This window comes from Anthonomus grandis, unplaced genomic scaffold (genome assembly GCF_022605725.1).
Source record: "Anthonomus grandis grandis unplaced genomic scaffold, icAntGran1.3 ctg00001061.1, whole genome shotgun sequence".
NCBI classification, from domain to species: domain Eukaryota; kingdom Metazoa; phylum Arthropoda; class Insecta; order Coleoptera; family Curculionidae; genus Anthonomus; species Anthonomus grandis.
The window spans coordinates 1-17,639 of record NW_026088666.1 but is presented as its reverse complement, the minus strand read 5'-3'; the positions used below and the strand labels follow the sequence as shown (position 1 = coordinate 17,639).

The following is a 17,639-nucleotide window of genomic DNA, read 5'->3' as shown; positions in this document are numbered from 1 at the left end:
ACACATCTCGTGAGAGTGAATGAGAGCACTTTGAAAATCCTGAAAAAGTCGTTTTCGACGTCCGTTTTTTGAGGCCAAAAATGGGCTACAAAAATGCCATATCTCGGCTCTCGTAGAAGCTACGACCTTGCGGATAGTCTCGTTGGATTCAGAAGGACGAAACTAAGACAAAACCGTTGGAATTTTCCCGATAGCTCCCATAGAAGCCGAGATATGAGCCTTCAAAGTTTGGGTTTTTTCATTTTTCGGGTATACCCCCCCGTATCGAATTTTTTCACCAAAAATTGATTTTTTCGAAATCAAACTAACTATACCAGCGTGTTATTCTGATCACCTAGATTACGAAAACACCGGGTTATAAGAGGATCCGAGCAGAACTAAGGGAATGAGAGCACTTTGAAAATCCTGAAAAAGTCGTTTTCGACGTCCGTTTTTGAGGCCAAAAATGGGCTACAAAAATGCCATATCTCGGCTCTCGTAGAAGCTACGATCTTGCGGATGGTCTCGTTGGATTTAGAAGGACGAAAACTAAGACAAAACCGTTGGAATTTTCCCGATAGCTCCCATAGAAGCCGAGATATGAGCCTTCAAAGTTTGGGTTTTTTCATTTTTCGGGTATACCCCCCCGTATCGAATTTTTTCACCAAAAATTGATTTTTTTCGAAATCAAACTAAGTATACCAGCGTCTTATTTGGATCACCTAGATTACGAAAACACCGGGTTATAACAGGATCCGAGCAGAACTAAGGGAATGAGAGCACTTTGAAAATCCTGAAAAAGTCGTTTTCGACGTCCGTTTTTGAGGCCAAAAATGGGCTACAAAAATGCCATATCTCGGCTCTCGTAGAAGCTACGACCTTGCGGATGGTCTCGTTGGATTCAGAAGGACGAAACTAAGACAAAACCGTTGGAATTTTCCCGATAGCTCATATAGAAGCTGAGATATGAGCCTTCAAAGTTTGGGTTTTTTCATTTTTCGGGTATACCCCCACGTATCGAATTTTTTCACCAAAAATTGATTTTTTCGAAATCAAACTAACTATACCAGCGTGTTATTCTGATCACCTAGATTACGAAAACACCGGGTTATAACAGGATCCGAGCAGAACTAAGGGAATGAGAGCACTTTGAAAATCCTGAAAAAGTCGTTTTCGACGTCCGTTTTTGAGGCCAAAAATGGGCTACAAAAATGCCATATCTCGGCTCTCGTAGAAGCTACGACCTTGCGGATGGTCTCGTTGGATTCAGAAGGACGAAACTAAGACAAAACCGTTGGAATTTTCCCGATAGCTCATATAGAAGCTGAGATATGAGCCTTCAAAGTTTGGGTTTTTTTCATTTTTCGGGTATACCCCCACGTATCGAATTTTTTCACCAAAAATTGATTTTTTCGAAATCAAACTAACTATACCAGCGTGTTATTCTGATCACCTAGATTACGAAAACACCGGGTTATAACAGGATCCGAGCAGAACTAAGGGAATGAGAGCACTTTGAAAATCCTGAAAAAGTCGTTTTCGACGTCCGTTTTTGAGGCCAAAAATGGGCTACAAAAATGCCATATCTCGGCTCTCGTAGAAGCTACGACCTTGCGGATGGTCTCGTTGGATTCAGAAGGACGAAACTAAGACAAAACCGTTGGAATTTTCCCGATAGCTCATATAGAAGCTGAGATATGAGCCTTCAAAGTTTGGGTTTTTTCATTTTTCGGGTATACCCCCACGTATCGAATTTTTTCACCAAAAATTGATTTTTTTCGAAATCAAACTAAGTATACCAGCGTCTTATTCTGATCACCTAGATTACGAAAACACCGGGGCATAACAGGATCTGAGCAGAACTAAGGCAATGAGAGCACTTTGAAAATCCTGAAAAAGTCGTTTTCGACGTCCGTTTTTGAGGCCAAAAATGGGCTACAAAAATGCCATATCTCGGCTCTCATAGAAGCTACGACCTTGCGGATGGTCTCGTTCGATTCAGAAGGACGAAACTAAGACAAGACCGTTGGAATTTTCCCGATAGCTCCCATAGAAGCCGAGATATGAGTCTTCAAAGTTTGGGGTTTTTTCATTTTTCGGGTATACCCCCCCGTATCGAATTTTTTCACTAAAAATTGATTTTTTCGAAATCAAACTAAGTATACCAGCGTCTTATTCTGATCACCTAGATTACGAAAACACCGGGTTATAACAGGATCCGAGCAGAAACTAAGGGAATGAGAGCACTTTGAAAATCCTGAAAAAGTCGTTTTCGACGTCGGTTTTTGAGGCCAAAAATGGGTTACAAAAATGCCATATCTCGGCTCTCGTAGAAGCTACGATCTTGCGGATGGTCTCGTTGGATTCAGAAGGACGAAACTAAGACAACACTGTTGGAATCTTCCCGATAGCTCCCACAGAAGCCGAGATATCGACCTTCAAAGTTTGGGTTTTTTCATTTTTCGGGTATACCCCCCCGTATCGAATTTTTTCACCAAAAATTGATTTTTTTCAAAGTCAAACTAAGTATATTAGCGTCTTATTCTGATCACCTAGATTACGAAAACACCGGGTTATAACAGGATCCGAGCAGAACTAAGGAAATGAGAGCACTTTGAAAATCCTGACAAAGTCGTTTTCGACGTCCGTTTTTGAGGCCAAAAATGGGCTACAAAAATGCCATATCTCGGCTCTCGTAGAAGCTACGACCTTGCGGATGGTCTCGTTGGATTCAGAAGGACGAAACTAAGACAACACTGTTGGAATCTTCCCGATAGCTCCCACAGAAGCCGAGATATCGACCTTCAAAAATTTGGGTTTTTTCATTTTTCGGGTATACCCCCCCGTATCGAATTTTTTCACTAAAAATTGATTTTTTCGAAATCAAACTAATTATACCAGCGTCTTATTCTGATCACCTAGATTACGAAAACACCGGGTTATAACAGGATCCGAGCAGAACTAAGGGAATGAGAGCACTTTGAAAATCCTGAAAAAGTCGTTTTCGACGTCCGTTTTTGAGGCCAAAAATGGGCTACAAAAAAGCGATAATCTAGGCTATCGTAAAAGCTACGATCTTGCGGATGATCTCGTTGGATTCAAAATGACGAAACTAAGACAAGACCGTTGGAATTTTCCCGATAGCTCCCATAGAAGCCGAGATATGAGCCTTCAAAGTTTGGGTTTTTTTCATTTTTCGGGTATACCCCCCCCGTAATCGAATTTTTTCACTAAAAATTGATTTTTTCGAAATCAAACTAAGTATACCAGCGTCTTATTCTGATCACCTAGATTACGAAAACACCGGGTTATAACAGGATCCGAGCAGAACTAAGGGAATGAGAGCACTTTGAAAATCCTGAAAAAGTCGTTTTCGACGTCCGTTTTTGAGGCCAAAAATGGGCTACAAAAAAGCGATATCTCGGCTATCGTAAAAGCTACGATCTTGCGGATGATCTCGTTGGATTCAAAATGACGAAACTAAGACAAGACTGTTAGAATTTTCCCGATAGCTCCCATAGAAGTCGAGATATGAGCCTTCAAAGTTTGGGTTTTTTCATTTTTCGGGTATACCCCCCCGTATCGAATTTTTTTCACTAAAAATTGATTTTTTTCAAAGTCAATCAATTTTTTTATTTTTTGATATGTATGTGGAAGGTGCCCCTTTGCTAGGAGTACTTGGCAGTTTTTTAAATGAAAGCTCTATCTTTAATAACAAAAAAGTTATGCAAAATTTTCGATCTAAAAAAGTACATGTTAATGGTAAAAAAACGAAATTTCGATTTTTCCTCAAAAACTATAATTTTTTTAGTTTTTGATAATTATGTGCAAGGTGTCCCTTTTGCCAGAAGTGCTTGGCAGTTTTTAAATGAAAGCTTTATCTTTAATAACAAAAAAGTTATGCAAAATTTTCGATCTAAAAAAGTACATGTTAATTGTAAAAAAACCGAAATTTCGATTTTTCTCAAAAACTATAATTTTTTAAATTTTGATAATTATGTGCAAGGTGCCCCTTCACTAGGAGTACTTGACTGTTTTTAAATGAAAGCTCTATCTTTAATAACAAAAAAGTTATGCAAAATTTTCGATCTAAAAAAAGTACATGTTAATTGTAAAAAAACCGAAATTTCGATTTTTCTCAAAAATTATAATTTTTTCAATTTTGATAATTATGTGCAAGGTGCCCCTTCGCTAGGAGTACTAAACTGTTTTTAAATGAAAGATCTATCATTAATAACAAAAAAGTTATGCAAAATTTTGATCTAAAAAAGTACATGTAAATTGTAAAAAATTGAAATTTCGATTTTTTTCAAAAACTACAATTTTTTTAGTTTTTAGTTATTACGTACAAGGTGCCCCTTTGCAAGGAGTACTTGACAGTTTTTAAATGAAAGCCCTATCTTTAATAACAAAAAAGTTATGCAAAATTTTCGATCTAAAAAAGTACATGTTAATTGTAAAAAACCGAAATTTCGATTTTTCTCAAAAACTATAATTTTTTAAATTTTGATAATTATGTGCAAGGTGCCCCTTCACTAGGAGTACTTGACTGTTTTTAAATGAAAGCTCTATCTTTAAAAACAAAAAAGTTATGCAAAATTTTCGATCTAAAAAAGTACATGTTAATTGTAAAAAAACAGAAATTTCGATTTTTCTCAAAAACTATAATTTTTTAAATTTTGATAATTATGTGCAAGTTGCCCCTTCACTAGGAGTACTTGACTGTTTTTAAATGAAAGCTCTATCTTTAATAACAAAAAAGTTATGGAAAATTTTCGATCTAAAAAAGTACATGTTAATTGTAAAAAACCGAAATTTCGATTTTTCTCAAAAACTATAATTTTTTCAATTAAGATAATTATGTGCAAGGTGCCCCTTTACTAGGAGTACTTGACTGTTTTTAAATGAAAGCTCTATCTTTAATAACAAAAAAGTTATGCAAAATTTTCCATCTAAAAAAGTACACGTTTATTGTAAAAAATCGAGATTTCGGTTTTTCTCAAAAACTATTATTTTTCCAATTTTGATAATTATGTGCAAGGTGCCCCTTTGCCAGGAGTGCTTGGCAGTTTTTAAATGAAAGCTCTATCTTTAATAACAAAAAAGTTATGCAAAATTTTCGATCTAAAAAAGTACACGTTTATTGTAAAAAATCGAAATTTCGGTTTTTCTCAAAAACTATTATTTTTCCAATTTTGATAATTATGTGCAAGGTGCCCCTTTGCCAGGAGTGCTTGGCAGTTTTTAAATGAAAGCTTTATCGTTAATAACAAAAAAGTTATGCAAAATTTTCGATCTAAAAAAGTACATGTTAATTGTAAAAAACCGAAATTTCGATTTTTCTCAAAAACTATAATTTTTTTAAATTTTGATAATTATGTGCAAGGTGCCCCTTCACTAGGAGTACTTGACTGTTTTTAAATGAAAGCTCTATCTTTAAAAACAAAAAAGTTATGCAAAATTTTCGATCTAAAAAAAGTACATGTTAATGGTAAAAAACGAAATTTCGATTTTTCTCAAAAAACTATAATTTTTTTAGTTTTTGATAATTATGTGCAAGATGCCCCTTTGCCAGGAGTACTTGGCAGTTTTTAAATGAAAGCTTTATATCTTTAATAATAAAAAAGTTATGCAAAATTTTCGATCTAAAAAAGTACATGTTAATTGTAAAAAACCGAAATTTCGATTTTTTTCAAAAACTATTATTTTTCCAATTTTGATAATTATGTGCAAGGTGCCCCTTCACTAGGAGTGCTTGGCAGTTTTTAAATGAAAGCTCTATCTTTAATAACAAAAAAGTTATGCAAAATTTTCGATCTAAAAAAGTACACGTTTATTGTAAAAAATCGAAATTTCGGTTTTTCTCAAAAACTATTATTTTTCCAATTTTGATAATTATGTGCAAGGTGCCCCTTCACTAGGAGTGCTTGGCAGTTTTTAAATGAAAGCTTTATCGTTAATAACAAAAAAGTTATGCAAAATTTTCGATCTAAAAAAGTACATGTTAATTGTAAAAAACCGAAATTTCGATTTTTCTCAAAAACTATAATTTTTTAACTTTTGATAATTATGTGCAAGGTGCCCCTTCACTAGGAGTACTTGACTGTTTTTAAATGAAAGCTCTATCTTTAATAACAAAAAAGTTATGCAAAATTTTCGATCTAAAAAAGTACATGTTAATTGTAAAAAACCGAAATTTCGATTTTTCTCAAAAACTATAATTTTTTCAATTTTGATAATTATGTGCAAGGTGCCCCTTCGCTAGGAGTACTAAACTGTTTTTAAATGAAAGATCTATCATTAATAACAAAAAAGTTATGCAAAATTTTGATCTAAAAAAGTACATGTAAATTGTAAAAAATTGAAATTTCGATTTTTTTTCAAAAACTACAATTTTTTTAGTTTTTAGTTATTACGTACAAGGTGCCCCTTTGCAAGGAGTACTTGACAGTTTTTAAATGAAAGCCCTATCTTTAATAACAAAAAAGTTATGCAAAATTTTCGATCTAAAAAAGTACATGTTAATTGTAAAAAACCGAAATTTCGATTTTTCTCAAAAACTATATGTTTTTCAATTTTCATAATTATGTGCAAGGTGCCCCTTTGCGAGGAGTGCTTGACAGTTTTTAAATGAAAGCTTTATCTTTAATAATAAAAAAGTTATGCAAAATTTTCGATCTAAAAAAGTACATGTTAATTGTAAAAAACCGAAATTTCGATTTTTTTCAAAAACTACAATTTTTTTAGTTTTTGGTTATTACGTACAAGGTGTCCCTTTGCAAGAAGTACTTGACAGTTTTTAAATGAAAGCTCTATCTTTAATAACAAAAAAGTGATGCAAAATTTTCGTTCTAAAAAAGAACATGTTAATTGTAAAAAACCGAAATTTCGATTTTTCTCAAAAACTATAATTTTTTAAATTTTGATAATTATGTGCAAGGTGCCCCTTCACTAGGAGTACTTGACTGTTTTTAAATGAAAGCTCTATCTTTAATAACAAAAAAGTTATGCAAAATTTTCGATCTAAAAAAGTACATGTTAATTGTAAAAAACCGAAATTTCGATTTTTCTCAAAAACTATAATTTTTTCAATTTTGATAATTATGTGCAAGGTGCCCCTTCGCTAGGAGTACTTAACTGTTTTTAAATGAAAGATGTATCATTAATAACAAAAAAGTTATGCAAAATTTTGATCTAAAAAAGTACATGTAAATTGTAAAAAATTGAAATTTCGATTTTTTTCAAAAACTACAATTTTTTTAGTTTTTAGTTATTACGTACAAGGTGCCCCTTTGCAAGGAGTACTTGACAGTTTTTAAATGAAAGCCCTATCTTTAATAACAAAAAAGTTATGCAAAATTTTCGATCTAAAAAAGTACATGTTAATTGTAAAAAACCGAAATTTCGATTTTTCTCAAAAACTATAATTTTTTAAATTTTGATAATTATGTGCAAGGTGCCCCTTCACTAGGAGTACTTGACTGTTTTTAAATGAAAGCTCTATCTTTAATAACAAAAAAGTTATGCAAAATTTTCGATCTAAAAAAGTACATGTTAATTGTAAAAAACCGAAATTTCGATTTTTCTCAAAAACTATAATTTTTTCAATTTTGATAATTATGTGCAAGGTGTCCCTTTGCAAGGAGTACTTGACAGTTTTTAAATGAAAGCTCTATCTTTAATAACAAAAAAGTGATGCAAAATTTTCGTTCTAAAAAAGAACATGTTAATTGTAAAAAACCGAAATTTCGATTTTTCTCAAAAACTATAATTTTTTAAATTTTGATAATTATGTGCAAGGTGCCCCTTCACTAGGAGTACTTGACTGTTTTTAAATGAAAGCTCTATCTTTAATAACAAAAAAGTTATGCAAAATTTTCGATCTAAAAAAGTACATGTTAATTGTAAAAAAACCGAAATTTCGATTTTTCTCAAAAACTATAATTTTTTAAATTTTGATAATTATGTGCAAGGTGCCCCTTCACTAGGAGTACTTGACTGTTTTTAAATGAAAGCTCTATCTTTAATAACAAAAAAGTTATGCAAAATTTTCGATCTAAAAAAGTACATGTTAATTGTAAAAAACCGAAATTTCGATTTTTCTCAAAAACTATAATTTTTTCAATTTTGATAATTATGTGCAAGGTGCCCCTTTGCGAGGAGTACTTGACTGTTTTTAAATGAAAGCTCTATCTTTAATAACAAAAAAGTTATGCAAAATTTTCGATCTAAAAAAGTACATGTTAATTGTAAAAAACCGAAATTTCGATTTTTCTCAAAAACTATAATTTTTTCAATTTTGATAATTATGTGCAAGGTGTCCCTTTGCAAGGAGTACTTGACAGTTTTTAAATGAAAGCTCTATCTTTAATAACAAAAAAGTGATGCAAAATTTTCGTTCTAAAAAAGAACATGTTAATTGTAAAAAACCGAAATTTCGATTTTTCTCAAAAACTATAATTTTTTAAATTTTGATAATTATGTGCAAGGTGCCCCTTCACTAGGAGTACTTGACTGTTTTTAAATGAAAGCTCTATCTTTAAAAACAAAAAAGTTATGCAAAATTTTCCATCTAAAAAAGTACACGTTTATTGTAAAAAATCGAAATCTCGGTTTTTCTCAAAAACTATTATTTTTCCAATTTTGATAATTATGTGCAAGGTGCCCCTTTGCCAGGAGTGCTTGGCAGTTTTTAAATGAAAGCTCTATCTTTAATAACAAAAAAGTTATGCAAAATTTTCCATCTAAAAAAGTACACGTTTATTGTAAAAAATCGAAATCTCGGTTTTTCTCAAAAACTATTATTTTTCCAATTTTGATAATTATGTGCAAGGTGCCCCTTTGCCAGGAGTGCTTGGCAGTTTTTAAATGAAAGCTCTATCTTTAATAACAAAAAAGTTATGCAAAATTTTCCATCTAAAAAAGTACATGTTAATTGTAAAAAACCGAAATTTCGATTTTTCTCAAAAACTATTATTTTTCCAATTTTGATAATTATGTGCAAGGTGCCCCTTTGCCAGGAGTGCTTGGCAGTTTTTAAATGAAAGCTCTATCTTTAATAACAAAAAAGTTATGCAAAATTTTCCATCTAAAAAAGTACATGTTAATTGTAAAAAACCGAAATTTCGATTTTTCTCAAAAACTATAATTTTTTCAATTTTGATAATTATGTGCAAGGTGCCCCTTCACTAGGAGTACTTGACTGTTTTTAAATGAAAGCTCTATCTATAATAACAAAAAAGTTATGCAAAATTTTCCATCTAAAAAAGTACACGTTTATTGTAAAAAATCGAAATTTCGGTTTTTCTCAAAAACTATTATCTTTCCAATTTTGATAATTATGTGCAAGGTGCCCCTTTGCCAGGAGTGCTTGGCAGTTTTTAAATGAAAGCTCTATCTTTAATAACAAAAAAGTTATGCAAAATTTTCGATCTAAAAAAGTACATGTTAATTGTAAAAAACCGAAATTTCGATTTTTCTCAAAAACTATAAATTTTTCAATTTTAATAATTATGTGCAAGGTGCCCCTTTGCCAGGAGTGCTTGGCAGTTTTTAAATGAAAGCTCTATCTTTAATACCAAAAAAGTTATGCAAAATTTTCGATCTAAAAAAGTACATGTTAATTGTAAAAAACCGAAATTTCGAATTTTTCTCAAAAACTATAATTTTTTAAATTTTGATAATTATGTGCAAGGTGCCCCTTTGCCAGGAGTGCTTGGCAGTTTTTAAATGAAAGCTCTATCTTTAATAACAAAAAAGTTATGCAAAATTTTCCATCTAAAAAAGTACATGTTAATTGTAAAAAACCGAAATTTCGATTTTTCTCAAAAACTATAATTTTTTCAATTTTGATAATTATGTGCAAGGTGCCCCTTCACTAGGAGTACTTGACTGTTTTTAAATGAAAGCTCTATCTATAATAACAAAAAAGTTATGCAAAATTTTCCATCTAAAAAAGTACACGTTTATTGTAAAAAATCGAAATTTCGGTTTTTCTCAAAAACTATTATTTTTCCAATTTTGATAATTATGTGCAAGGTGCCCCTTTGCCAGGAGTGCTTGGCAGTTTTTAAATGAAAGCTCTATCTTTAATAACAAAAAAGTTATGCAAAATTTTCGATCTAAAAAAGTACATGTTAATTGTAAAAAACCGAAATTTCGATTTTTCTCAAAAACTATAAATTTTTCAATTTTAATAATTATGTGCAAGGTGCCCCTTTGCCAGGAGTGCTTGGCAGTTTTTAAATGAAAGCTCTATCTTTAATACCAAAAAAGTTATGCAAAATTTTCGATCTAAAAAAGTACATGTTAATTGTAAAAAACCGAAATTTCGAATTTTTCTCAAAAACTATAATTTTTTAAATTTTGATAATTATGTGCAAGGTGCCCCTTTGCCAGGAGTGCTTGGCAGTTTTTAAATGAAAGCTCTATCTTTAATAACAAAAAAGTTATGCAAAATTATCGATCTAAAAAAGTACATGTTAATTGTAAAAAACCGAAATTTCGATTTTTCTCAAAAACTATAAATTTTTCAATTTTAATAATTATGTGCAAGGTGCCCCTTTGCCAGAAGTGCTTGGCAGTTTTTAAATGAAAGCTCTATCTTTAATACCAAAAAAGTTATGCAAAATTATCGATCTAAAAAAGTACATGTTAATTGTAAAAAACCGAAATTTCGATTTTTCTCAAAAACTATAATTTTTTCAATTTTGATAATTATGTGCAAATTGTCCCTTTACTAGGAGTACTTGACTGTTTTTAAATGAAAGCTCTATCTTTAATAACAAAAAAGTTATGCAAAATTTTCGATCTAAAAAAGTACATGATAATTGTAAAAAACCGAAAGTTCGATTTTTTTCAAAAACTACAACTTTTTTAGTTTTTGATTATTACGTACAAGGTGCTTCTTTGCAAGGAGTACTTGACAGTTTTTAAATAAAAGCTCTATCTTTAATAACAAAAAAGTAATGCAAAATTTTCGATCTAAAAAAGTACATGTTAATTGTAAAAAACCGAAAGTTCGATTTTTCTCGAAAACTATAATTTTTTCAATTTTGATAATTATGTGCAAATTCCCCTTTACTAGGTGTATTTGACTGTTTTTTAAATGAAAGCTCTATCTTTAATAACAAAAAAGTTATGCAAAATTTTCGATCTAAAAAAGTACATGTTAATTGTAAAAAACCGAAATTTCGATTTTTTTCAAAAACTATAATTTTTTAAATTTTGATAATTATGTGCAAGGTGCCCCTTCACTAGGAGTACTTGACTGTTTTTAAATGAAAGCTCTATCTTTAATAACAAAAAAGTTATGCAAAATTTTCGATCTAAAAAAGTACATGTTAATTGTAAAAAACCGAAATTTCGATTTTTCTCAAAAACTATAAATTTTTCAATTTTAATAATTATGTGCAAGGTGCCCCTTTGCCAGGAGTGCTTGGCAGTTTTTAAATGAAAGCTCTATCTTTAATACCAAAAAAGTTATGCAAAATTTTCGATCTAAAAAAGTACATGTTAATTGTAAAAAACCGAAATTTCGAATTTTTCTCAAAAACTATAATTTTTTAAATTTTGATAATTATGTGCAAGGTGCCCCTTTGCCAGGAGTGCTTGGCAGTTTTTAAATGAAAGCTCTATCTTTAATAACAAAAAAGTTATGCAAAATTTTCGATCTAAGAAAGTACATGTTCATTGTAAAAAACCGAAATTTCGATTTTTCTCAAAAACTATAATTTTTTCAATTTTAATAATTATGTGCAAGGTGCCCCTTTGCCAGGAGTGCTTGGCAGTTTTTAAATGAAAGCTCTATCTTTAATAACAAAAAAGTTATGCAAAATTTTCGATCTAAAAAAGTACATGTTAATTGTAAAAAACCGAAATTTCGATTTTTTTCAAAAACTATAATTTTTTCAATTTTAATAATTATGTGCAAGGTGCCCCTTTGCCAGGAGTGCTTGGCAGTTTTTAAATGAAAGCTTTATCTTTAATAACAAAAAAGTTATGCAAAATTTTCGATCTAAAAAAGTACATGTTAATTGTAAAAAACCGAAATTTCGATTTTTATCAAAAACTATAAATTTTTAAATTTTGATAATTATGTGCAAGGTGCCCCTTTGCCAGGAGTGCTTGGCAGTTTTTAAATGAAAGCTTTATCTTTAATAACAAAAAAGTTATGCAAAATTTTCGATCTAAAAAAGTACATGTTAATTGTAAAAAACCAAAATTTCGATTTTTCTGAAAAACTATAAATTTTTAAATTTTGATAATTATGTGCAAGGTGCCCCTTCACTAGGAGTACTTGACTGTTTTTAAATAAAAGCTCTATCTTTAATAACAAAAAAGTTATGCAAAATTTTCGATCTAAAAAAGTACATGTTAATTGTAAAAAACCGAAATTTCGATTTTTTTCAAAAACTACAATTTTTTTAGTTTTTGATTATTACGTACAAGGTGCCCCTTTGCTAGGAGTACTTGACTGTTTTTAAATGAAAGCTCTATCTTTAATAACAAAAAAGTTATGCAAAATTATCGATCTAAAAAAGTACATGTTAATTGTAAAAAACCAAAATTTCGATTTTTCTCAAAAACTATAATTTTTTCGATTTTGATAATTATGTGCAAATTGCCCCTTTACTAGGAGTACTTGACTGTTTTTAAATGAAAGCTCTATCTTTAATAACAAAAAAGTTATGCAAAATTTTCGATCTAAAAAAGTACATGTTAATTGTAAAAAATCGAAATTTGGATTTTTTTCAAATATTATAATTTTTTCAGTTTTTGATAATTACGTACCAGGGGCCTATTTGCAAGAAGTACTTGGCAGTTTTTAAATGAAAGCTCTATCTTTAATAACAAAAAAGTTATGCAAAATTTTCGATCTAAAATAGTACCTGTTAATTGTAAAAAACCGAAATTTTAATTTTTCTCAAAAACTATAATTTTTTCAGTTTTTGATTATTACGTACAAGATGCCCCTTTGAAAGGAGTACTTGGCAGTTTTTAAATGAAAGCTCTATCTTTAATAACAAAAAAGTTATGCAAAATTTTCGATCTAAAAAAGTACAGGTTAATTGTAAAAAACGGAAATTTCGATTTTTCTCAAAAACTACAATTTTTTTAGTTTTTGATTATTACGTACAAGATGCCCCTTTGAAAGGAGTACTTGGCAGTTTTTAAATGAAAGCTCTATCTTTAATAACAAAAAAGTTATGCAAAATTTTCGATCTAAAAAAGTACATGTTAATTGTAAAAAACCGAAATTTCGATTTTTTTTAAATATTATAATTTTTTCAGTTTTTGATAATTACGTACCAGGGGTCGCTTTGCAAGAGGTACTTGACAGTTTTTAAATGAAAGCTCTATCTTAAATACCAAAAAAGTTATGCAAAATTTACGAACTTATAAAGTACATGTTAATGGTAAAAAACCGAAATTTCCTTTTTTTTTTCAAAAACTACAATTTTTTTAGTTTTTTATTATTACGTACAAGGTGCCCCTTTGTAAAAATTAAAAATAAATAATTATAAAAACAAACACGATATAGCTTGACTTGCCTTAATCCTAACTTGTTCTGACTCGTCTTGCATCAGTCTAATCAGTTTATCGCAGACAGTTTCCAGTGAAACTTTAGTAGTTTGGCGTAGAACAAACCGGTGACAAGGGCGGGATTGGCCCTTAGACACCACCATTAAACCAACTCGTCCTCGATTTGATCCCCAAGTAACCTTGATATCATAGATTCCATAAATCCCTAATTAAATTCAAAATAGATCACAAACTGCATGAATATTACATTTAAGGTGCTGCCATTTACTTACTATGCGTTTAATTAACTCCTTAATAAAATCCGTGAACATCAAGTCGGTGTCGTCGCCCAAACACTCCTGGATCATGCGGTATACCTCCGGAAAATCCAGATAAGGGCCAACCTTCTGGATTGTACTTTTAGAGGCCTAAATGGGGTCCATGCATGAGTTAAGTGAGTAAAATGATCCGAAAAAGTCATACCTTGACAACATACACGTCTGGATTGCATAGATGCAAGAGTAAAGTGATGAGGTTCCCTTGGATCTCACTCGATCCTTGAATGCCTCAAAATTGGTCTCCTGGCCAAGGGATGTTGCCAGATCTCCTAATAACTGGATCGAGGATCTCCTTAGACCTGGATCCTCTTGACTGAATAGCAACTTGATCCTCACTGCTCCGGTAACTTGAAAGGAACTGAATTTGAACCCTGGCAAACTGTTCAGGAGTTTCGAGAAGGATTGCAGGGACTCCAGGATCAGCTCGCTTTCGTTCCTAGATAAGGAAGAATAGGTCGATCATTTTGTAAATTATTAAATTAAGAGTAGAACCTTTCAAGGAACCTACAGTTGAGTAGCTCGTTGTCGAGTTATTTCTTCGGGTCCTATTTATTTATTAAGAAATAAATCCTGGAATTTTTACTGAATTGACTTAGAAAATGGACAATATTGATAATGTGGACTAAAAACTCATTAAAATCCATATTGAGATTTGATCACCAGAAACAAAGTCTGTGATAATCACAGAAAAGCTTGCCGGTCAATAAAATCAATCAATTAATAAATTGTCACTGTCAAAATTAGATGTTTTATTTGTAATTCTTATGGTAGAGATTTATTCAAAGTAAGTATATGTAAACGGAATCCAGGTATTAGAGGTTTTTAAAGAAGAAGAGGGAGAAGAAGAAGAAGAAAAATAAGAAGCAGAAGAAACTTATGGCTCAACTGCTTGTAAAAAATCAATAATTTTGTCCAGGCATTTAAAAAAGAGGAAGAAGAAGAAGGAGAAGAGAAGTAGCAGTAGCCAAAGTGCGAGAGAAAAGAAGAGAGATGAGAGATGAGAGAAAGAAAAGAGGATTCGTATGTCAAAGAAACCACTTATGTCGGGAAATCTCAGTTAATTCACCTCAGTTATGGGCTTAGTTTTAACACCTTTTAATAACAAAATAGATAACATAAATTGCTAGCCAAGAAACAGGACAGTTGTAACCTTACCTATTAATAATAAAAGCACTAACCCGGATTAAAACCTTTTAACGGAACCACGGAGTCAAAAGCGCCATACTTCTTTATTAAATAATGTAAACGAAGTGTGATACTCTCACGAGATGTGTTAAGTATACTCCGAGCAGAAATGTAGGGTTTAAAGAATGTCATACATTTCCACAAATAAATAAAATATTTAAGACGCCCGATATTCTAATAGAACGAACTATAGCAAATTTAGAGGTCGTTCCGCTACATTATATATTTAAGAAAGAACTACGGGTTTGATAAATTTTTTTAATTTTCAAAATTTTTATAGACACTTTTTGTTTTAAATTAAAAGTAGAACAAAGTACAAAGAATAACATTTAACCGTAAAACGAAAAATAAAGGAGTTATGGGAGGTTTTTGAAATTTTTGAAAAATTGAAAAAAAAAATATTTTTTTTTGGCAAATCGATAGACCATTTAAAACACTTTAAAAAAATATATAATTTATATAAAACTTTTCGAAAAATGCACCAAAAAAAAGTTATACGCAAAAAGTCTTTCTCAAAAATGCAAAGGGTTATCCCTGGAAAATTGCTCATAAAATCGGTTTTTATTTTTTTTCGGGAAAAATATTGGTTGCAGAAAAAAAATTGTATTAACAAAAGTTGTTTGGAACCTCAATGCCCATCAGATTCAATAAAAAAAAGATTTTTAAGTCTAACAGTTTTCCAGAAAATTGAAAAAAGCCTTTAAACAGTTTATCTTTATTTTCTCGAAAAATAGATGTAATATTAAAAAAAAAATTTTTGCACCGAATTTCCGATCAAAAACAGAACAAATCATAATGAACGATATTTAATCGTAAAACAAGAAATACCAGAATTATAAAAGATTTTTGAGAAAAGTTAAGAAACTTACCCCAAATTGTGATAATCCAAACAGTTCATTAAAATGCCCAGTATCTGATTGCAGTACCGCACCACGAGCTCCTTATTCAAATTCTCCGGGGCATACCCCGATCTTCCGCACCCAGCAGCTCTGGTCCAGCTGGACATCCAAAATCATCTCCAATAGGTTTTCTATTTAAACCGCCTGTTTGCACTCTACATTGTCCTTGATCAAGTAGGTAAAGAAAGCGACCACTACCGTCCACTAAGGTATCAGGTCCGACCGAATACTGGGCCCATAAAGGAGACGATCCATGACAAAGTGTGCTACATGTCTGCACATACGCCCCCCACCACTGTTTCGGTCATTTTTAGAAAGAGAAGTTAGTCCTGGTCGCTGCAGAGAGAGCTGGAGAATAAAAGGTACGGTCACATGTGAACGAGTGAGTCAACCCATATCCCCCACCCGCCCCACACTGTTTATCAGTAAAAAATTATATACCCCCCCCCCTTTCAAATTTTTTCATAATTTTTTTTTATTCGAATTCCAACTAACTATAACAGCGGATTATTCTCATCAAGTAGATCACGAAAATACCGGGTTATAAGGGAATCTGAGCAGAACTAAGAAATCGAGTATTTTTTCGACCTCGTTTTTGAGGCCAAAAATGGGCTACAAAAATGCCATATCTCGGCTATCGTAAGAGCTACGACCTTGCGGATGGTCTCGTTGGATTCAGAAGGACGAAACTAAGACAACACTGTTAAAATCTTCCCGATAGCTCCCATAGAAGCTGAGATATGAGCCTTCAAAGTTTGGGTTTTTTCATTTTTCGGGTATACCCCCCCGTATCGAATTTTTTCACCAAAAATTGATTTTTTTCAAAGTCAAACTAAGTATACCAGCGTCTTATTCTGATCACCTAGATTACGAAAACACCGAGTTATACCAGGATCCAAGCAGAACTAAGGGAATGAGAGCACTTTGAAAATCCTGAAAAAGTCGTTTTCGACGTCCGTTTTTGAGGCCAAAAATGGGCTACAAAAATGCCATATCTCGGCTCTCGTAGAAGCTACGATCTTGCGGATGGTCTCGTTGGATTTAAAATGCCGAAACTAAGACAAGACCGATGGAATTTTTCCGATAGCTCCCATAGAAGCTGAGATATGAGCCTTCAAAGTTTGGGTTTTTTCATTTTTCGGGTATACCCCCCCGTATCGAATTTTTTCACCAAAAATTGATTTTTTTCAAAGTCAAACTAAGTATACCAGCGTCTTATTCTGATCACCTAGATTACGAAAACACCGGGTTATACCAGGATCCGAGCAGAACTAAGGGAATGAGAGCACTTTGAAAATCCTGAAAAAGTCGTTTTCGACGTCCGTTTTTGAGGCCAAAAATGGGCTACAAAAATGCCATATCTCGGCTCTCGTAGAAGCTACGACCTTGCGGATGGTCTTGTTGGATTCAGAAGGACGAAACTAAGACAAAACCGTTGGAATTTTCCCAATAGCTCCCATAGAAGCCGAGATATCGACCTTCAAAGTTTGGGTTTTTTCATTTTTCGGGTATACCCCCCCGTATCGAATTTTTTCACCAAAAATTGAATTTTTTCAAAGTCAAACTAAGTATGCCAGCGTCTTATTCTGATCACCTAGATTACGAAAACACCGGGTTATAACAGGATCTGAGCAGAACTAAGGCAATGAGAGCACTTTGAAAATCCTGAAAAAGTCGTTTTCGACGTCCGTTTTTTTTTTTCAAAAAAAAAAAA

At 31.8% G+C, this 17,639-nt stretch overlaps 1 protein-coding gene and 1 long non-coding RNA gene across 7 annotated transcripts; one reads left to right on the top strand and one right to left on the bottom strand.

Annotated features, from left to right (window-relative positions):
• Window positions 1-4,376: 4,376 nt before the first annotated feature.
• On the top strand, window positions 4,377-12,282 carry LOC126750021 (uncharacterized). 5 transcript variants are annotated; one of them, XR_007665552.1, is made up of 6 exons: window positions 4,377-4,503; window positions 6,058-6,229; window positions 6,920-7,091; window positions 7,436-7,607; window positions 7,953-8,124; window positions 12,257-12,282. It is a non-coding gene; the product is annotated as an uncharacterized LOC126750021 (long non-coding RNA). The 5 variants fall into 5 exon arrangements; XR_007665550.1 differs by lacking the exon at window positions 12,257-12,282 and adding an exon at window positions 11,224-11,420; XR_007665553.1 differs by lacking the exon at window positions 12,257-12,282 and adding an exon at window positions 9,846-9,871.
• A 1,513-nt stretch (window positions 12,283-13,795) lies between these two features.
• On the bottom strand, window positions 13,796-16,135 carry LOC126750022 (uncharacterized). Of its 2 annotated transcripts, none has more exons than XR_007665555.1 (3): window positions 14,997-15,096; window positions 13,987-14,277; window positions 13,796-13,931 (listed from the first exon to the last, which is right to left on the bottom strand). XR_007665555.1 is itself a non-coding variant. In XM_050459532.1 (3 exons), the coding sequence occupies exons 1-3, from the start codon at window positions 16,030-16,032 to the stop codon at window positions 13,868-13,870; spliced, it is 492 nt and encodes a 163-aa protein (XP_050315489.1). In that variant the 5' UTR covers window positions 16,033-16,135; the 3' UTR covers window positions 13,796-13,867. The 2 variants fall into 2 exon arrangements, 1 of the variants encoding a protein (XP_050315489.1); XM_050459532.1 differs by lacking the exon at window positions 14,997-15,096 and adding an exon at window positions 15,896-16,135.
• Window positions 16,136-17,639: the final 1,504 nt, after the last annotated feature.